Source organism: Eumetopias jubatus, unplaced genomic scaffold (assembly GCF_037043125.1).
Source record: "Eumetopias jubatus isolate StellerSeaLion01/CBP00866 unplaced genomic scaffold, mEumJub1_p1.0 scaffold_4, whole genome shotgun sequence".
NCBI classification, from domain to species: domain Eukaryota; kingdom Metazoa; phylum Chordata; class Mammalia; order Carnivora; family Otariidae; genus Eumetopias; species Eumetopias jubatus.
In genome coordinates, this window is record NW_028274810.1 from 9,797,197 (window position 1) to 9,817,765 (window position 20,569).

The 20,569-nt window shown below is 48.5% G+C and overlaps 1 protein-coding gene across 2 annotated transcripts in view; it reads right to left on the reverse strand.

Annotated features, from left to right (window-relative positions):
- Positions 1 to 6,058: 6,058 nt before the first annotated feature.
- VANGL1 (VANGL planar cell polarity protein 1) overlaps positions 6,059 to 20,569 on the reverse strand; it is a 49,082-nt gene continuing 34,571 nt past the window's right edge. For both annotated transcript variants that reach the window (XM_028101997.2, XM_028101998.2), the window contains exons 5-8: positions 14,190 to 14,323; positions 12,161 to 12,293; positions 11,179 to 11,413; positions 6,059 to 7,319 (exon numbers count right to left, since the gene is read on the reverse strand). In XM_028101997.2, the coding sequence (XP_027957798.1) occupies positions 7,059 to 7,319; positions 11,179 to 11,413; positions 12,161 to 12,293; positions 14,190 to 14,323 (763 nt within the window). In that variant the 3' untranslated portion in view covers positions 6,059 to 7,058. The remainder of the gene's footprint in view (positions 7,320 to 11,178; positions 11,414 to 12,160; positions 12,294 to 14,189; positions 14,324 to 20,569) is intronic.

The following is a 20,569-nucleotide window of genomic DNA, read 5'->3' on the forward strand; positions in this document are numbered from 1 at the left end:
ACGCGGAGCCCAGCGCAGGTCTCAATCCCAGGACCCTGAGATCATGGCACGAGCCGAAACCAAGAGTCAACGCTTAACTGACTGAGTGCCCCCGCCCCAGGCGCCCCTTGACGCCTTTAAGCGGGTATCAAAATTATGCAAGAGTGAAAACACTCCCTAAAAAAAGCAAACAACTTTTTAGATTGAAATAATCACATGAAGAAAGAAGCAAAATACAAATTGGGATTTCAGTTTATTTTTCAAGTTGTACAGTATAAAAAAACGTAACATGTAAAATGTTTTACAGTTAATTGGGATGGGAGACCCAAAAGGGGACCAAGTAACTTGGCTGCCAGGTACACAGTTGTAAATGCTAACATTGTTATTGATGGACATTACTATGAGAAGACATTTCATAGCAAACACCTTATGAACGTTCGTAAACGTGCTTGCGCAGATGGTTGCTGGTAGAGTCATTCATTTAGATGTTTGAAATGCCTCAACAGAGCCTGCTACCCATTTATGCCGGTATTCATACTCAAGACTTTCTCCTACATATATGGTGACCCAAGTAGAGACTGATGAGCAGAACTGCCCCTCCTGGTTACAAAGTGCACTATTAACTACTAAGAAAGACCACAAAGACCTCTGGTCACATCTTTGCACAAACAGTGCTGATTCCTTCAGATAGAGACAGAGGGTTTTGTCACTGAACTTTCTGGGTTCGAATTCCGGAAGTGAAAAGTTCTTTCAACACAAAAGCAATTGTCCAATGAACTTCTCTGAAGAAGACCTGATTCAGGTGTCCTTGGCCTTCTCTCTAGCATCTTGGTTGAGGAACTGGTTATTCACAAGGCGAGTTATGTTGACCACCCCAGTGACCCAGTATCCACCCGCCCTCATTCTGGCTAGCGTCCTGCACTCTCCACAATAGTTGTGTTCATATACAACTGCTTGGAAATCACATTTGGCTAATGTCATAATTCAGGGGCCTCAGGGGAGTCTGCTATAGAACTAAAACCCACAATGAATCCATTATAAAAATAAGGAATTACCACCACCGTCGGAATTTTACGTTCCTTTTTCTCTTCTTAAGAATGAACAATATAAAAAAATGATGAAAAGTATTAAGTGAACATTATTTCTGTGACTGAGGGTCACTGGCAAATGAAAAACCACTGCCACCTCTTTTTACCTGGGCCCTGGAATGGTGACAATGTGCAACTATCTAAATTCCCTATGACGTGAGTTAAACTAGACTTGTCACCCACAGACCAGCTGCCTGGGTCCCATTGCTAATTCCCTGAGCAACAGTCGCTGGGCCTCAGAGATTAAGCTTTCCTAGGCTTTGGGCTTCGTGGGGGGGGGGGGGGTTGCTTAACAGCTCCTAAATGATCAGCTCCTTTGGAATGAAAGCTCACGGTACAAGGGAAAGCCCCGATAAATATAAGCGAACACAAAACCAGACAAATATTTTTACGAAAATGTTATTTCAGTGCCAAAAGACACTCAGTATAAAAGTCTGGGGTTTGTCACGTTTGTTCCCCAGGCTTAAGATGAGTAAGTACTTTTATCCCACTAAGACAGAACATTGGTGTTTTCAAGCTGTGAGACATATAAATTGTAGATTCTTAGTGTCATATTGGAAGCGACCTTTCACGGTACTGCTTCAGATATTAGAGATCTGTTGTTATATTGGGGGGACTCGAAAACAACCCATTCAAGAGATTTATTTTACAGGTGAAACAAAGCAATTTGGGTTGTCTAAGTAGAAATGGGACAGGGCCTGGCAAGGGAGATTCACAGAGTCCCCAAATTCTATTTTATTCATTTTATCATTTCTTTTCCAGCCTTTGAAAATCTGTCCTGATTCCAAATGAGGAGCCATGTATCACGGAGATGTATCATCTCCGTTTTCCTGTGCTCCACAGAAAGTTGAACAGCAGAGAGAAAAAGGTAGTTTGTGCACAACAGAACAAAACTTTAAAGACCTCGGAGGAGAGGAAGTCCGTGTTTTCAGGCTTCTGTTTTATGTCTGTTCTGTTAAGACTCATGAGGGCAAATGTGGGGGGAAACAATGGGATGCAAGGGCTTGCTGAGAACACACAGGTCAAGGAGGGAGGCCAGGGGACCCCCGTTCCAGACCCCCCGGGGCGGGGCCTGCAGGTGGTCCCTCTCCCACCCTAACCGGGGAAGCAGAGCACCAGCAAGAGGCTTCCTCAGCTTCGGAAGAGGCCAGGTCTGTCCCTGGCCAGCTTCCTGCGCCCAAGGCCTGAGATGCCCGCCTGCCCAAGCCAGCAGGGGTGGGGCGGAGGGCCAGAGGGGCAAAAGCAAAGGATGCCTGCCGAACCACAGCCCCTGGGTCTATCAGCAGGTGTGGCGGTGCTAGCGGGGCTGGTTTTCTGGGGGAGGGGCATTCTCAAGTTCTTTCCATTAGAAATCCCGAGAAATCCGCCTGCACAATGGAGAGGTTCCCCAGGGGCCACAGCTCTGGTGCAAAATGCAAGGACAGAAGGGACCCCACCGACCACCTCGGAGGAACCCTCACCCCCAGGTTCTGAGTCCAGGTTAAGTGTCCTCACGTTCCTTCTCCACGTTCCAAAATGCCAGATCATTCAGATCGCACCTGAGGGTACAGTGAGCGAGGGGCTGGAATCACACGTTAGATCTGAAATCCCATTCACTAGCCATGAGACCTGGGACAAGTCCCTCCCTCTCTGATTGTCATCTTTCTCACCTGTTCAATTGAGAGAACATAGGACTTCCTGCCTCATAGGACTTCCCGTTCTAGAACAGCACCCAAACACACAATGCTGGGTAAATGTGTATTGGTACCCTTCTCTTCCTCATTTGACCAGAGTACGATGACCTGCAATCTAATTGTCTCAGCATCCACTCGGATAAAGTGCAAAATGGCAACTTCACGGTAGTGTCTAAACTACCTCGGTTCACTACGGCACTGAATACCATTCAAGAACTGTAATATGGGCTTCAGAACAATTCACCTTTTATTTATGATGGAATATGACCACAAGGTTACATAGTAAATTCACAGTAGTGATTTATTATTATTTTCTTGTAACAAGATCCATAAAGCATAAACGCTACCAGAAATACTTACATCACTTTACAATCGCAGGAAGGATCTCTGCTGGACTACTTAAATATTACGTTAACATTTCTGTGCTACTTTTAGTCATCAGTGTTAGGTTTTTTTTATGAAGCTCAATTTTTAAGTTATGCTGAGAAACATATAGTAAGGCTTCCAGGGTAGTAAAGTTGGAGCAGTAATTATCACAGAGCTTGACCTTTCTGTTTCTTGCTGTTTTCACGTCACAGGGTCCTAAGGCAAGAAAGAGTCTAATGGATTGCCCGCAGGATGTCAAGCTTTCCAGAAGACTCTTCTATGCTAAAGCCATTTACTCCTGGGGAGAAGCCAGTGTCACGGAGGGAAAGGAATAAAGGAGCCAAGGGAGAAGTAAACTGGCAGCCTTCCAAAAGATGGGGGCCATTAGGAAATCTCTCCACCACAGGGCACAGGGTAGAAACACAGACACTCATCCATACGAACACATGCGTAAGTTACCTGTTGACAGGACACCCACCAGCGACAGACGACACAGATGTTCAGATCGCTAACATACAAACGTGCCGTCCCTGGGGTAATTACACTCAGAGCCATGCACACACATATGGAAACGCATACCCACCACCAAGTATGCGTCCCCGTTGAAGGAGCCTGACTTCGCAGGACCCAGCCAGAGGGAGTGTGAACCAAGGACCCGATTCTCTTGGTTTCACAGTGTGACTAGCACCTCCCCAGGTGTAGGTGGGGGGTGGGATGAGGAGGGGCAGGCTAAGGACGTCTGCCATCCCGACAGGCAGGGGGCTTGCCACAGAGCTACAGCCCTTTCCGAAATACATGCATGCAGAATGAAGAGACGCCGCAAGTATGGTGAAAGGGGGAGGGGGACACCTCATCTCATCCCCCCCCCCCCGCCAACACCAGCCCAGCCACTACCTCCCCACGGAAAAGGAGCTCCAACTCCAGCAAAGAACCCCAATGCAGCACGCACACACACCCCCGGGGGGCCACATACCTCCACCCACTTCTGAACAGAATTCTATCTGTCGGTAGATTTGAAAGGGAAGGACAGAGAGGGAGAAGGGGGATGATGACAGCCGGGCAAAAACCTGCTCAAGCATTTTCTCAAGGGCTTACCTTAGGATGGACTTTAGCAAAAGTATCCTGTGTTTTGACTTCACTGAAAATGCAAAGGATGGGGAAACTATAAAACCTTAAAGTTCTTTCCAACTCTAAGCATGCAGACGTTTTAACATTCAGTTCGTGGATGATTAAGAATTATCATCACCTTCAGAAGTACACACTGAGGAACCAAAGTTAACCACCGGTTAAAACACCACCAGGGGATGCGCTCGTCACTAGGGTCTTCTACTCCGAACATTTAACATTCACGTTTTAATAACTTAGGTTGGAAAGTTATAGAAAATCTATAAACATTTAAGGCAAATGAAATCTTGCCTCCTCCACTGTGAAGTCTCACATATTTTACTAGCCCTGGGGCAGCTCACCCTCTTTTAAAAAAGAACAGCCTGTTGGTTCCAACGACTGCAATAAAAACGCATCGTGTTCGACCGGGCGATGCAGCTTTTTCTGAAACCCTAAATCTTTTTAATGCCATTTACATTGTTCCCACTGCACCAGTAACTCAAGTTATTAAGATCTTGAAAATGCAAAGGCTTTATACAAAGATCCTGCATTTTATTTTGTTATTCTTTCAAAAGGGACTCAATACAAAGTCAGTGTAAAAAAATCGATATCCAACTTAAAACCGAAACAATTTCAGAAAGTCTGACACTCTCCTATGCAAAGACTGGGGGAAAGAGAAGGGGGTAGAGAGAAAATAAATGCCTTGATTTAAACCTTTCTTCACCCCGCTGAGGAACACAGGCACCAAGGCAATGACTCTATCCTAACCCCTTCTGGCCTGGCAACTTAAGACAGGGTTTGGAAGCACAGTATTTTAGAATGCAGATGAATAGTGTCTTCATGAACAAAATGTTCTGCATATGACCTACAGGAAGTACTTATAGCATCTCCAGCTGCTGGGCTCCTGATGCAGAAGCCTCTGAGACACTTAGTCTGGGGCATGACAACCGTGACCCAACCAAAGTCCCATACGCTTTCACCATCCCTTGCCCTATCTCCCAAAATATATTTCCTGAGAAAGACATCATCAGCATAAGGAATGTCCAGTTCAAAAACTAAAAAGAACAAAAGCACCGTGGTTACATGGTATGTGTTTTCCACAAACAGAACCACGTAGTTAACATAGCGCATCTTGGCTCCACGCCATACTGACTGGTACTGACTCCTCCTTTCTTCTGTTCCAACACATCTTTTTGAGCTGCAGGCTGTTAGGTCAAGAGTGCTGTTTACTTTTGCAGGTACAGGTGTATTAAAAATATCCAAAGTCCATTTGGATTTAAAAAAATGATACACAAACACTGCACCACTTTTGGAATGCACAAACCAGGAAGGGTCCTCGCGAACACAAAGAGCATTCTGACAGGGTCCTCCTTGTCTAAAGCGAGGTGATTGGCTACCCCCGATCCCTGGGAAAAGCAAGGGCGAATACTCTGTAAAGGCTGGCCGTGGATACAGGAAGGCAAATGGAGGCACAGACAGGAGCTTCCCCGCAGCTTTGCCACCCGCCCCCGAGAATCCTAAGATCGGCTCCCTACCTTTCCTTTCCCCAAGCTCTGCTGCTTACCCATTCCCTCTCCCCCGCTTTACCAGTAACTACAAGGACTTCCAACACCAGCGCCAAAGCAGCCCCTTCCCTGGTAGTTAAGTGGCAGAGGTCATGAGTTGCACAGTGATGGTGGTCGGAAATCAGGGACCAGACAAGCAGTAGCTGTCCCTGCAGTGGGCACTGTTTGGTCTCCCTTGGCAGGGTAGCTTGGCCATGAAGGCTTGTGAGGACTTCTCTCCCTGGGAAATCAGAGACTCCAAGCTGCACCTGCCAGTCCCTGAGTCGCGGTGTCAGCTCCCCCCCCCCCCCGCCCTGGGTCCCTGTGAGCAGTAGGAAGAACTGGGAGGGGAGGGGCTCCCGCTGCAGCCGAAAAGGGACAATCTGGCAGGCTTGCTGTCCCTGTGTTCGACCTGGTTGGCATGCTATGCTTCCCTATGCCAACAATCCATGGCACCCACGGGAGACAGTGCACAGAGCCCGTGAGCACACATGGAGAGCCGGGTCCGGGGCAGCTCTGCAGGCTGGGCTTTCCTGGCCAGGACCACCAGCCAGGTGGGGGTGTGGTGCGTGCAGGGGAGGGCGGATGGAGGGAGACGGGTGTGCCATCACAGGGTCAGGAAAGGGCCACCTGCTCAAACCTAGGCCAACGGTCAGAAACAGGACAGGTAGGTTTTCTCTTTGGGGGAGAAAACAAAATAAAATCATTTAGAACTGTCAACTGCTAGTGCACATTTTTTGTCGTGACCTCTCTCAGCAGAACCTAAGGCAACAAAGAACAAAGATGAAGGCAGGCATTTGCAGAAGGGCGCGCGGCTCCCGTGGGTGATGTGGTACTGGACATTCATGGACACAAGCACCTATGTGGACATGCCGTGTCTGGTTTCCTGGAACAGAATGAAGACGCGTCCCCCTGGAGGTCGACGAGGGGGCAGGCCAGAAGCAACAGGAGGGCACGGCCCTGGACGAAAGGCAGGGACTAGCTGCCGTAAGGCGAGGCTCCCGAGAGCCACCTGCTCTACTTTGGTTTACAGCTGTCACAGAAACGCCAGGGAACGGCTTCGTGAGAAGTCCCATCCACAAAAGTCAGATGTTATCAGTCGCTTTTTGCCAGGGTGGACATCCCCTACTTCCTTCCAAGTAAAGTGCGGATGGTCAAAGGATACTGGTCTATTATCTGCCAGTTTCAGTCAGCAATGAAGAATAATAATAAAAAAAGATGCCCTTCTGGTATACATATATATATATATCTCTATATATTCTTTTTTTTTTTTTTTTTGTAATAAAGCCACAAATATAAAACTTTTAAACTGATGTCTCAGACTGTAGGCGAAGGACAAATTTGTGAGATTTGGGGTCTATGAACTCTTCCGAGAGGATGATGAATGGAATTTTCTTCACATTGACCACGAGGCTGAAGTCCAAGCATTTCAGGACGAAAACGATTCCATCCCGCAATCCGTTTGTCACAGCCTCATCACTAACCAGTCTCCACTGCGTAGAGAGCCAGCGCTCCTTGTCATACTGCAGGGTAGGGCCCGCGCTGAGGTAACGTTCTAGAAAGGCCTGAAAGAGGAGGACAAAGGCCATGAGAGAAGAAATACCCCGTGCTAAGGACAGTGATGTCAGGGGCACACCCATCTTATGCGGATGAAAATGTTTCCCAACAAACCAAGACAGAGCTAATCAGGCCGTATTCCCAGCAGACCCTCCCAACGGAGTCCTTGTTGGGGAGGGAAGCCTCCTTGGACTTTCTCACTCCCCTCTGCCAACTTCCAACCAGAGGCGGGGGCAGGTGGGGTGCCTGGCACCTCTGTCTGCCCGGAGGCCATTGCCGAGGCACTAGCCCGGCCATGGCACAGCCGCACAGCACGTCACCACTTGTACCTGTGGTAGGCCTGCTTGCTCCCACACCGAAAGCTTCTCAGGGCAAGGGCCGGGCACAGAGAGGCACTTGGGAACCAGAAGCTGAACAAGTAAAAGGATATACTTGCACGCACGCACAAAAATGCATGCTCTGCCACTCACGGGCCATGTGGCTTTGGACAAGTCATTTGTCCGGTCTGTAAATGGGGGCAGTAAGAGCTCCTCACAGGGCCGAGGCGAGGATGACACGGCTGCCTCTAACCATCTACTGGCACAAGGTAAGCCCAACCAGTGTGGGCAATGGTGATTTCCTGTGGGATCAAGTGGGCATAGGGCAGGTCCGAGGGATGCCAGAGCCCACATCCCCATCCCTCTCACAAGTCCCCTGCTCCTGCAGTGCTTTAGCTTGTGGGAGGTCTTGGACCCCCCACCCACTCATGGCGTCCACATGCATTATTCCTCCTGGGCCTTCAATTCTCCTCAGACCACCCCCTGAACCTCTGGGCAGATTAACACACCCTCCTCTGAGTGCTTATCATCACTGGCCTAACTCCCGGGTGACCTTTACTTTCCTAACGATCGCTGTGGACATGCGTGTCTGTCCCCCGCACTGGAATTTAACCCCCTGGAGGGCAGGAACTATTTTTTAAATCTGAATTTCCAATGTGCCTGGACATAATAGGAGCTCAATGGCGTGTGCACTAAATCAATAAATACGCTGACTTAGCTGTAAGAAAAGGGAAGAAAGTGGGAGCCAGTGATTCAGACAGGATATACTGGGATCTGTCACTCTGGTCCTAGACACAGGTCAAGGCCAGTTTCTACAAGGTATCCCCTTCCATCCACACCTCACTGCTGCCGCCAACTACATGATTTCTGCTCTGTAAGCATATATTCTATCTGTGAGCATATATACATTTTTTTAAACGAAAATGAAAGCAACCAGGAAACGAAAAGATCTTAAGGCAGAAAGCAGAGCCATGGCTAAACACACTTCTAAGACAAAAATAGCTCTTATGAATCATAAGAAAAAGAAACAACTCAGCAATGAGAGACTGAAATTAATAAGATAATTTATAGAATAAATATTAATAGAAAATTAACATAACAAAAAGATGCTCTACCACATTAATAATTCAAGAAACATGAATTCAAATAACAATTTTTTTTTTTTTTGCCTCTTATGTGGGCAATGAGTAAAAAGAATGGTAACACCCAATATGTCAAGTGTGTGGGGGAAATAAACAGAATCGTATCCCAGAGGCAGAAGTGTTTAAAAGAGTAACATCCCTTGGAAGGACAATTTGGCAGGCTCTATACCTTTGATCTAGCTGTTCCTCTACCAGAAATTTCTCCTTTGGAAATACTTGCACAGATGCACAAAGATGTATGTGAAAAACATACTTGCTGCAACACTGTTTAGACCAGGGGTTGGCAAACTTTTCTCTAACATAAACATTTTCAGCTTCACAAGCCACATTCTGTCATGACTGCTCAACTCAGCCTGTGTAGAGAGAAAGCAGCCATAGATGATATGGAAATAAAAGGGTGTGGTTGTGTTCCAATAAAACTTGATTAGCAAAAACAGCCAAGCCCTGGTTTAAACTACTGAAAGATGTTAATCCAAATGTGCGTCGTAAGCATTGGTTACACAAATCATGGTATTCAGCGGGATGAGATGCAGCTATTAAAGAGAATGAATTAGATCTGTATGACAGAGATCTGGAAGTACTGACAGGGAAAAACAGTGCAGAGGTAGTTTTAAGTGAAGAAAGTAAGTTTCCAAGTTGTGTATGTGGTATGAACTCCCGTTTGTGGTTTACTTTTTTTCCACTTCTGCTTTAAACACACACACACACCTCTGAAAGCATACACACCAACTCATCACCAAGAACTGTTTAGGGGAGGAGAATGGAAACTTCCCTTTGCACATATTTTCCTTTTCCTTTGCTTTTGTTTAAAGATTCATTTATTTATCTGAGAGAGCGAGCACGTGTGTGAGCATGGGGGAGAAGGGGAGAGGGGGAGACAGAATCCCAAGCAGACTCTGTGCTGAGCGTGGAGCCTGACACGGGGCTCAATCCCATGACCCCGAGAACACGACCTGAGCCGAAAGCAAGAGAAGGATGCTTAACCGACTGCACCACCCAGGGGCCCCCATTATATTTTTCTTTAGTGCCTAGATTTCTATACAAAGAGAAAGTATCGATTACTTTTAATTCAGAAAAGTATACATTTTTTTGAACGAAAATGAAAGCAATCAGGAAACCAAAAGATCTTGAGAAAAGGAAAACTATGGCTTCTGTTCTATGTGGTACGAGCTACCACTTCACACATGCAGATATACTGTACTCATTGGCAACACGCTCTCCATACTTTTTTGCATTCTGTTTTTTGTAACTTCATATTCTAACGAAGATTCTTCTACTTTTAATAGGTGATGTACCCTAATTTATAAGCCACTGTTCTATTTTTAAGTTATGTCCAGTTTGGAGTTATCCCAGATTACTTTGCAAAAATCACCTTTGGTATTATTTGTGCATGTATCTGATTCTAGGAGAGGGATTAGTGAGCCAAAGCATATGAAAACCTTTACGGATTCCAAGTGAGTGTTTCTGTATTGCTCTCCTAAGGGCTGTTACTGGAGACAACACAACCATATGCTGTATGCGTACAGGGCAGCACAGGAACATGGGTCCTTATACCAAAAGCCACTCCACGTGCACTACATGCCAAGCTCGTTTACTCCCTGCCATGTGATCCACATGTCATGTTGCCATACTGAATATAATTTTCACGTAACAACCCTATCAGGGAGATGCTACGATTATCCCCATTTTATAAAAGAGGAAACAAATATAGCGTGACCTCTACAAAGTCACAACCTAATCAACTGGTGGAGCCTGGATCTGAAGCCCCGTCTGTGTGATGACAGGTCATTTGCTAACCCTCACTCTACTCTGCTTCCTCGGCCCCACCCCTCTCTTAGCTACATGGCTGTTTCCTGCAATCTCCCTAAAGCGTGCTCATATTGTAATTCAAGAGACCACTCAAGTAAAACTAACCCCATGAAGTCCAAAATGCCTAACAGGGTGATGGTATCCTTTCTGCCACTAAGAACAGCCATTTACTCAGACATTACCATATGGCAGGCACTGTTTTAAGCACTTCACATGAACTCTTTGAGTTCCCACCACAACCCAATGAGGTAGGTATTACAGCAAGCTGCCATTTACAGAGTAGGAAAGTGAGGCACAGAGCTATTAGGCGATGTGCCCGAGGTGACCAGCTCATTGCGGGAGGAGCCAGGCTGGAATATGCTTCAGCACAGCTCCAGAGCCCAGAGTGCCCCTAACTGCTACCTCTACTGTGAAAGTCTTTCCTCTGCTTGAAGCTAGAGGCTCTCGAAAAGCAATTTCAAAAAACAACCGCACCAAAATCATATAAAGTAAGTGGGAACTGGTAATTCTCGTGAGTCGCGGCTTTAGAGAGCCTTTGAGTCCATTGCGCCTGGGCACAGCTGCAAACAGGGCCTGCCGAGCTCGGTGCCGGGCCGCACCTTGGGGGTCATGCTGTTGGTGATGCAGAAGGCCAGGTGCTGCAGGATGCTCTCCATGCTGTGGTAATGCTGCTGCCGCGTGGTGCGCAGGTACTTCTGCAGAGCCCGGGCCATGGAGGGGAAGATGGCCTGCGCCGCCTCCCGCGGGTCCATCACCTCCCCTGGAGCTTTCTGCTGCTCTTCGGCCTGGAGGCGCTGGATGTGGATGAAGGCTTCCTCCACCGCAACCACCAGCCTGGGGGGGGGGAGGGGTGGGCAATGAGACGGTCATCAGGATGGTGGCTGCTGCCAGGCTGGACAACAGCGTGGTCATTCAGGGCCTGGGAGGCCTCCTGCCCGCCTCTGTGTCCCAGCCTGCCGCCAGCTCACCCAAGGCTCACCTCCGTAGCGGTCACTCCAGATGGCTGGGCGGAGGGGGGGGGGGGGGGGGAGAAAGGAAGGCAGGGGGGCTACAGGGGTGAGGGGGAAGGAGCCCTGGGCCTAGGAGATTGACCTCTGTTTTCAATTCTGCCACTAAGGAGCTTGGTGGACTCACTTCAATCCTTCCATCTCTACAACGAAGGCTTAGATGAAAAGAGCTCGAAGATTCCTCAACATCTGGCCACAAAAGGCTCTGCACGCACTGAGAGGGGGCTGGTGCTACAGGAGCAGAGCTGCATCCCCCTTGATCCAGCATGCGTGGGCCGTGGGCCAACAGCTTTAGCATCAACTGGGAATTTGGAAGACATGCAAATTCTGAGGCCCAACTCCAGGTGAGTAAGTCATTTTTGCAGGTGGGGCCCAGAATGTCAGATCTGCGCTTTAATAAGCCTTCCTGGTCACGCTGGTGCATGAGAAACAACGGAGCACGATACACTCCTGAGGCTTGAGCGGCTCACGTTTATACACTCAGATTTCATTCTAGCGGTTAAAAAAAAAATTTAAAAAGTAGAAAGTCCACTATGACAGGGTGTTAAGTGTCAGGGCTGGGGGGACAACAGACCTCGCTCTCCGCTTCTTCACCCGCCGCTCGTGCTCTGCCTCTTCATAATACAACTCGTTGTGGCTTGAGTCTCTGCGCCGAGCAGCTGCAGCGATCATGGCCCGGGACTGACCAGTGGCATTGTTACTGGGGCCTTCAGGGAAGGACAGTGGAGGAAGAATAGTTTTAATGCTACGGGGCTGCAAAACAGTGGGAAACGAGTACCACGGTCTGTCGATACCGTCTACCCACCCCCCGAGAAGCATATCCACCAATCTCAAAAGAAACTTCCAGAAGGGTGAACAGCACTCCTGCCTCACATTCGCTATGCTCATGAGAGAAAGGATATCTCCCCCAAACCCAATCTGATCAGTGGAAATGGAAAAAGAATGCAGAAGGAGATGAAGAATGCCGGACAATGAAAATGTTGGCCAAAAATAACACACAGAGAGAATGCTGAAGATGTTACTCACCATCTGTTACATCAAGTTTCACTTTGGCCATAAGGGTAGCTGGAGCATCACATTTCAGCAACAGGACAATGAGAGAGAATGAGAGCGATGGGCACAACAAGGACAGAGAAAAAAAGAAAGTCAAGGGGTAAGGAGACACTGATTATGCACAGGACAACAAGCCATGCTGGAATGTCATGGTAGTCACAACACTGAATAAAAAAAAAAAAAATACTTGAGGACTTGCAATATGGCCCGTTTGTGAAATGCAGACTTAGAACTCCCCACTCTGTTCCCGTGACCACAGATTGCCTTAACTTTTCAGAAGGTCAAGGCAGATCATATGCTTTCTTCTGTATCAACTACTTGGTTAATGACTTGGTTTCACTAGTGGGAATTTTCAGTAAGTTTTCAGATCACGGGTGAAATTTACCAATCCTCTGGGAACCCCAACTGAGCGCACATCTCATAAAGTGCGCCCCCGTCCACCCCCGCCAAAATGGGGAGGATATGGCCATGAAAAATTGACACCATCCATAAATCACTTGACTTGCTAACAATATGATCCTCTTTGAGGGTCCACAAAGCTCTTGCCCTGACCCAAGGCATCCAGCAAGAAATGACACTGTGTCTTGTTCCTTGCACTTAACTATCTGATAGCCTGAAACACAGCTCTGACGTCCTCAGCCTGGCCTCTGGCCTCCTGCCACCCACTCAGCCCCAGGTCCTAGCCAGGACTGAGAAATCTCTTTAAGTATCTCACCAGATGCCTGAACTACTGAGAGTTACTGACTTCATGGATCTGGGGAGCTGAGTCTTTGAGTAACTTATCCAAAATTTGAAAAGCAGCTTTCCATAGATGTTCCCAGCAGGAGGCAGGAAACACACATCACTATTGTTTTCAATCAGAAAATTCCAAAATAAATGAACCTCCCACATGTGTAGACTGTAAATCAACATTCTTCTGAAAGTATGTTTGCTGGAAGAAAGAGGAAGAAAGAAAAGAAAGAAAAGAAAGAAAAGAAAAGAAAAGAAAAAAGAAAAGAAAAGAAAAGAAAGAAAGAAAGAAAGAAAAAGAAAGAAACAAAGAAAAAAAAGAAAGAAAGAAAGAAAGAAAGAAAGAAAGAAAGAAAGAAAGAAAGAAAGAAAGAAAGAAAGAAAGAAAAAGAAAAAGAAAAGAAAAGAAAGAAAAGAAAGAAAGGGGGGTGCCTGGGTGGCTCAGTCATTAAGTGTCTGCCTTCGGCTCAGGTCATGATCCCGGGGTCCTGGGATCGAGCCCCATGTCTGGCTCCCTGCTCAGCGGGAGGCCTGCTTCTCCCTCTCCCACTCCCCCTGCTCATGTTCCCTCTCTCGCCGTGTCTCTCTCTCTCTCTCTGTCAAATAAATAAATAAAATCTTAAAAAAAAAAGAAAGAAAAGAAAGAAAAAGGAAGAGAAGAGAGAAGAGAAGAGAAGAGTTGTTCTGAATTCAGAATGTACGATAAAGATGGACACTGAGGGGAAGAAGAACCAAATGGACCATAAAGTTTAAGCTAAAGAGCTGCCCCGAACTGTACCCCCCACACCCACCAACCAGAGACACCATTTCAAGGCACGTACCATCTACATTGTAGACTTTCAGCCCGGCCATGTGCTTGGCTGCTCGGAATTTGGAGGCTGTTAGGAGATTGGGGTTATAGATGGTGAAATCTTTATAGTAATTTTCCAGAACCACCAATGCTGCTCGCTGGATACTGAGAAGAGAAGGCAAAATTAATGCAATGCTTTTTCACTGAAGAAGCAGGTCCCAAGTGACCAAAAAAATCCTCTTTTGGAGTCAGGTAGAACAGCAGAGCACCACGGGTAACCTCCCATCATGGCGGGCCCCTGGATTTTACCACACCATTTGTCGGAGCAGGATGAGAATTTAAAGGTGAGACTGAGTTCAGTCATCAAGTGGCTTCTTGGCCTTCTCCCAGGCTGCGCCATGAACCACACCCCATCTAGCCAATAGCTGAGAAAGGAATCAGTTGTAACTCAGATTTGTTCAGGCGGCACAGAACTTTCCTATTTTCCCCAGTTTACAAAAGAGGACACTGAGGATCCCCAAATGGTCAAGAGACTTCGAGACGGTGGCAGGGCTAATGGGCAAAAGAACACAGTGTAGATTCAGGTTCTCAGGTCCCAGGGCAGGGTCTCCCCATAGGCCTCACGGCCCCAGCTCTAGGGAAGGCTGGGACTTGGGTTCTCCACGGATCAAAACGAGCGGCAACCAACCACACAGGGCAGAGGGCACGTGAGAGATGCTGGCTGCAGACACTGGTGACTCCTGACCCCTCCTCTGGGGTCTATCCTCTCGGCCCCAGGCCAGCTGGAGCTCCCTCTTTCAGAGGAAGCAAGACCCCTTCCCGAGCCCTCAGCTGAGACCTTGGTCTTTATTGGTCTGCGAGGCCTTCTGTCTCTTGGATGACAGGGGTGTACAGAGGGGACTCTCTCTGCTCTAATGTCCTGCAACCTCTACCCTGTCACCTGTTTGGCCCCTCGGACAGCAGCAGAGGAAGAGAGAAGAGGTAACACCACCAGGTGGGAGGGTGGGGGCGGGAGGGCGCCCATACTCCCGACTGGCGGCAAAAGAACTTGCTCTTGGTCATGGATGCAGGCCACTCACCACTTCAAAGAGAAACCTGTGCTAATACAGCATGGGTTTTCATGTATCATCTTGTCTGACTTCCACAATCATTCAAGGTCAGACAAGTGAGGTTCGAAAATCTCTGACCGGCACATAGCACGTGTCTACCGAACAGGAGAACTCCAGTCTGGAGTTTCAAGCCTCCAACCTGTGCTCTTTCCCTGCGATGTGTGGCCGCTATGGGACAGTGTATGTACCGACACCGACCCCACAGATTTCTTTTTATCTTGCCCTTTATGTTCTTCCCAACCCCTGCTAAGTGGGTGCAGTGACAAGGATTACTTACAACAGTCTGGGTGCCAGGACAGGGCTGCCCTCTGTGCCTGGATGACCACCGTAACTCTCCACGTGGCTCAGGGATTCTCACTTCACACCAAGACAACGCAGCCTCTAACTTATCAGCGGGACACTCTGTCAACCCACTGCTCAGCTCGAAGTCTAGAAGTCTAAAAACGATCTAGAAGTCAATCAGCTAACCTCCTTGAGAGCAGAGTCATGGTCCAGCTTTCTCACTTATATCCCAACAGTGCCTCAAATCCATGATCTGCGCTCAGTTGCTGCTGAGTATCAACCTCGATACGTACACTCACAGGAGGCGGGGGGAATCTGGCAAGACTAATCGTGTATGATGGAAGTAGAAGAGTCCTAAGAGCAAACCCACATTTTGAAAGCCCTCGTCATTCAGTTACTCACTTGTCATCACTCCCACACTGGTGCGCCCCCATCCGCCCAGCCCTGGGAGTGCAAGGAGCTGCTCCTGAGCCAGGCAGGCAGAAACCCGAAGCTCCACCGCAGCTAACTGGAATACACATGGGCTGGGGGAGCATACAGAAGAGCTTCAGAACGCCCAGACTCGGGTGGGTACAAGAGCAGCCCCCCGAGCAAGGGAAGTGGTCCCTGAGTTGACGTTTTGGGGCATAGGTCTTTGTGCTGAAGTCCCCTCGGCTACAGACAGACGCTCTCCACACTGGGGCAAGTCTGCGGCCCCCCTCGAAGCCCGCCGGTGCCAAAGCCCCGGTGGCCCCGGGGAGTGCTCAGGGATGGGGCAGGAAGATGGGGCAGGGGCTGCCGATGCTACGTGTGTGCGTCTCACAGCCTTCGAGAGCCTTCATTTCCGTGCAGGTCTGCCCAGTGGCTTCCAATCAGCAGTCTCCTCCTTGACCTCTGACTCTGGTATTTTCCAAAGTGGGGCAAGCACTTCTTCTCCACCGTCCCCTTCTATCCAGAGACTCTCCAGGCCTGATGACACGCGTGCGCACACACAAAAACTTGCCCTCGTAAGCACCCATCCCCCTCCCGCCCCGTGCCTCTCTGGAGGCTCTGGGCCTGGTGAGATAAGACGCCCCGCCACACTGAGATGTCCCAGTTCATGCACAACAGACATGCTGGGGTGCAAATATTTCCTCCCACGCTCCCATATGGACATGGAAACATCTCTCGGCTCCTGGATTCCAGCAGAGAATGATTTCCCGGATCAAAATTTAAAAATTAAAAGCACCTCAGAGGTTATTCTCAGGCCCGTCTTCAAAGCAAACCCTCTTGTGGTTGCTGGGTCTGGCTCTTCCATTCAGCCAGGCTGCAAAGAGGAGCCCAGGGGATCCCAGTAGCTCAGCTAGGGCCTGCTAGGCAGGTGAGGGAGAGCTGAATGGGAGCCCGGTGGCCCTATTTCCCAACCTCTTCACCCCAAAACCACAAACAATGCACTGTGCTGTCTGGACACAGGGCGTCTGCCCATGCCCAGCTCTGGCAGGCCTTCCTTGCCGGGGTGCACACCCCACACCCAGCCCCCTTCCAGCACAGGCTGCAGGCAGATGCTCTCCACACTGGGGCAAGTCCGCAGCCCCCCTCGAAGCCCACTCGTGCCAAAGCCCCCATGGCCCCAGGGAGTGCTCAGGGATGGGGCAGGGAAGATGCGGCAGGGGCTGCCGATGCTACGTGTGTGCATCTCACAGCCTTCGAGAGCCTTCGCTCAGGGGGACTGAACAAGGGGGAAAAGCCAGGCAGTGCTCGCTTCCTCCAGCACCGTCCTCTCCCCAAGGACACAGGAACTTCCCAGAAGCAGCCATGGTCACCTGGCCAGTCCCCCCACCCCCCCGGCTGACAAACTAATGCAGGAGCTGAGGGACTCTCCCGGAGAGTTTAGAAATGCCTCTAAGAGGGCTGCAAGCCCTCACCTACGAAAAACCATCTGCGCAACACCCACAGGCCATGAGAAGCTCCACGCAACAGAAAACAACGCATAACTGAAGTACCCAGCTTAAAAAAAAAAAAAAGGTTGTGAAATTTGGATTAAAATCCAATATGCCTTTTTTCACGTTTTTAAAGAGAGTAAGCTATACATGACTGAACCCTTGTTGGTGACTCAGGACGAATGCTTCACGCATTAATTCTGAGCTGTACCACGCAGGCAGTCCAGTGAAGATGTCGGTCCCCATGGGAGACAAAGGCCACCTGTCCCGTGCAGCAGGGCAGTCTGAGCACTCGGCTGTTTCTCCACATCCTTTCCACATTCCCCCTGACTATGGCCATCAGAGTCCTTCCCAGGGGCCGTTGACCTACCTGCCTCTGTTCTCATACACCCCCAGCTTGGGTATAAACAGGGAAAAGAGCTTCGAGGGACCCGAGTGAAGAACTCTGCTCCAGCTAAGTGACACCCACTGTGGCATGGGAGTCTGAGGTCTACATCAATCCAAAGCCTAAAGTCTTTTTCATTTCTGTCCTGGATCCTGACTGTAGGTTCAAAGTAACACGCTACTAATACATTATTTGGCTCTCCAGTAAAAGAGCAACTCAGCACCCACTGAGGGGACATCCTCAGATGTGGGCACCCAGCATCTTCAGCCATGGCCCACAATGCCAGGATGCAAAAGCACCCTTCTCCTCGGCCAATGTCAGTATCTTCCTGCCTCAGTTCTTTGCCACCTTCCAAACGTGCTGTCTTCCAAGGCCAAAGCAGGCCCAATTTCTTTTAGGAAGCCTTTTCTAACTCTCTGGGCCCCACTCGTCTGCACCTAAATGCACAGCATCAACAGCTCCCCCCCCCTGCCCACCGCCACGGGACTCGAGAGGTCTTCAAGCATGCTATTCTCCCTCTAAGGCAAGGCCATGAAAGTCCCCTGTGCACAAGGGACACCTCCTACGACTTCCCCTGAGTACGTAATACTCATTGGCTCAACTTGCTCATGTAGGAAACCCTAGAATTCTAACAGGTATAGGATCAGTCCCAAGCATGCATTTCCTAAAGCCATGGAGTTTCCAAGGCAAAAAGGGCCTCAGGGATGGGGAAAAGCAAATCCTTCAACTAGTCCCGGTCTCTAGACCAGATCATCTCTGGGGAAGGAGGGAAGCAAGAAAAATCAAGCTGGTGAGAAACCTGCCATCTCTCTTATCACCGTCCTTCTCTGAGAAATAGTAATCTGACGAAACAATCCTCACATGGAAACCCTATATTAAGGCAGGTGGAGCCTGATGTAAAGATTATAGACGTGGCCCCACCAAAAACCCACGGCAAGGAGCACTCTCCCAAGATAGAGAACACCGGGCTCAATTAATACTGCGTTCCAGGATACCCCTCCCCCCATCTCACCATCCAGGGAAATACCCCTTCACAGATCACATAGACTTGGGGAAAACAGCATGGTGATACATGCGGCTGTAACAGAACTCTGTGCAGACAGGACTCCCAGATACACACATGAAAGGCAACATGGATGAGGCAATATTCAGCGTCAGAAGAAGCCGATGTGATTGGCCGTGCGAAAGCAAGCCCCTCAGCTCTGCCTGGCCAAGGCTGATCCCACTTGAACTCCTAGACAAGACAGGCCAGCCATGGATCAGCACATGTGTGAGGAAATTCAACAGCCACTTTTCCTCTTCTTCTTTTTTTTTTTGTTATTTTTTTGTCTTTTTAAAAAAATTAACATACAATGTATTATTTGTTTCAGGGGTACAGGCCTGTGATTCAACAGTCTTACACAATTCACAGCACCCACCACAGCACATACCCTCCCCAGTGTCTATCACCCAGCCACCCCATCCCTCCCACCCCCCACCACTCCAGCGACCCTCAGTTTGTTTCCTGAGATTAAGAGCCTCTTATGGTTTGTCTCTCTCTCTGGTTTCGTCTTGTTTCATTTTTCCCTCCCTTCCCCTATGATCCTCTATCTTGTTTCTCAAATTCCTCATAGCAGTGAGATCATATGATACTTACCTTTCTCTGATTGACTTATTTCACTTAGCATAATACCCTCGAGTTCCATCCACATCGTTGCAAATGGCAAGATTTGGTGGGGTTTTTTTGATGGCTGCATAATATTCCATTGTGTGTGTGTATATACACACACCACCTCTTCTTTATCCATTCATCTGTTGATGGACATCTAGGCTCTTTCCACAGTTTGGCTATTGTGGACATTGCTGCTATAAACATTGGGGTGCATGTGCCCCTTCAGATCACTACATTTGTATCTTTGGGGTAAATACCCAGTAGGGCAATTGCTGGGTCGTATGGTAGCTCTATGTTCGACTGTTTGAGGAACCTCCATACTGTTTTCCAGAGTGGCTGCACCAGCTTGCATTCCCACCAACAGTGTAGGAGGGTTCCCCTTTCTCCGCATCCCCGCCAACATCTGTCGTTTCCTGACTTGTTAATTTTAGCCATTCTGACGGGTGTGAGGTGGTATCTCATTGAGGTTTTGATTTGGATTTCCCTGATGCTGAGTGATGTTGAGCACTTTTTCATGTGTCTCAACAGCCACTTTTCAATGTGAAACTCACGGCTGACCACACTGCCTGACTGGCTTATTCTCTTTTCAGGACAAAGACAGTGGAACGAGAAGGGTTGTGGCCTTTTGTGTCTTATCAACCAGGAAAACATTTCCAGTGTTGTTGATAACTGTCACATAACCACCATGGCCACGGAGGTGAGGGACTTGTGCTTGTCCTACAGCCGAGAGAAGGACCTCCAAACAGAGTTCACATTTGAGTTCATAAAAACACGAAAAACATGTTTCTGAAAGATGAATTCTGAAAACCAAAACCAAAACCGAATGGATGTTCTCCATATCCATGCTTCCTGCTGTCCTGTGCATATCTGTTGTGGGAGAAAGTATGCACAGAGCAAAGCAAATGGCACCAGGCTTTGGCCCCAGACAGCATGACTCTTGGCTCTATCATTTATTCTTTGACCTTGAACAAATTAATTCAGTTCTCTAAACCTCTGTTTCTTTGTCCATAGGATGGGAAGAACAATACAGAAAGCCCTGCTATAAACCTAAGTGGGCTCCAAAATACTCAACTCTATAAAATGTAT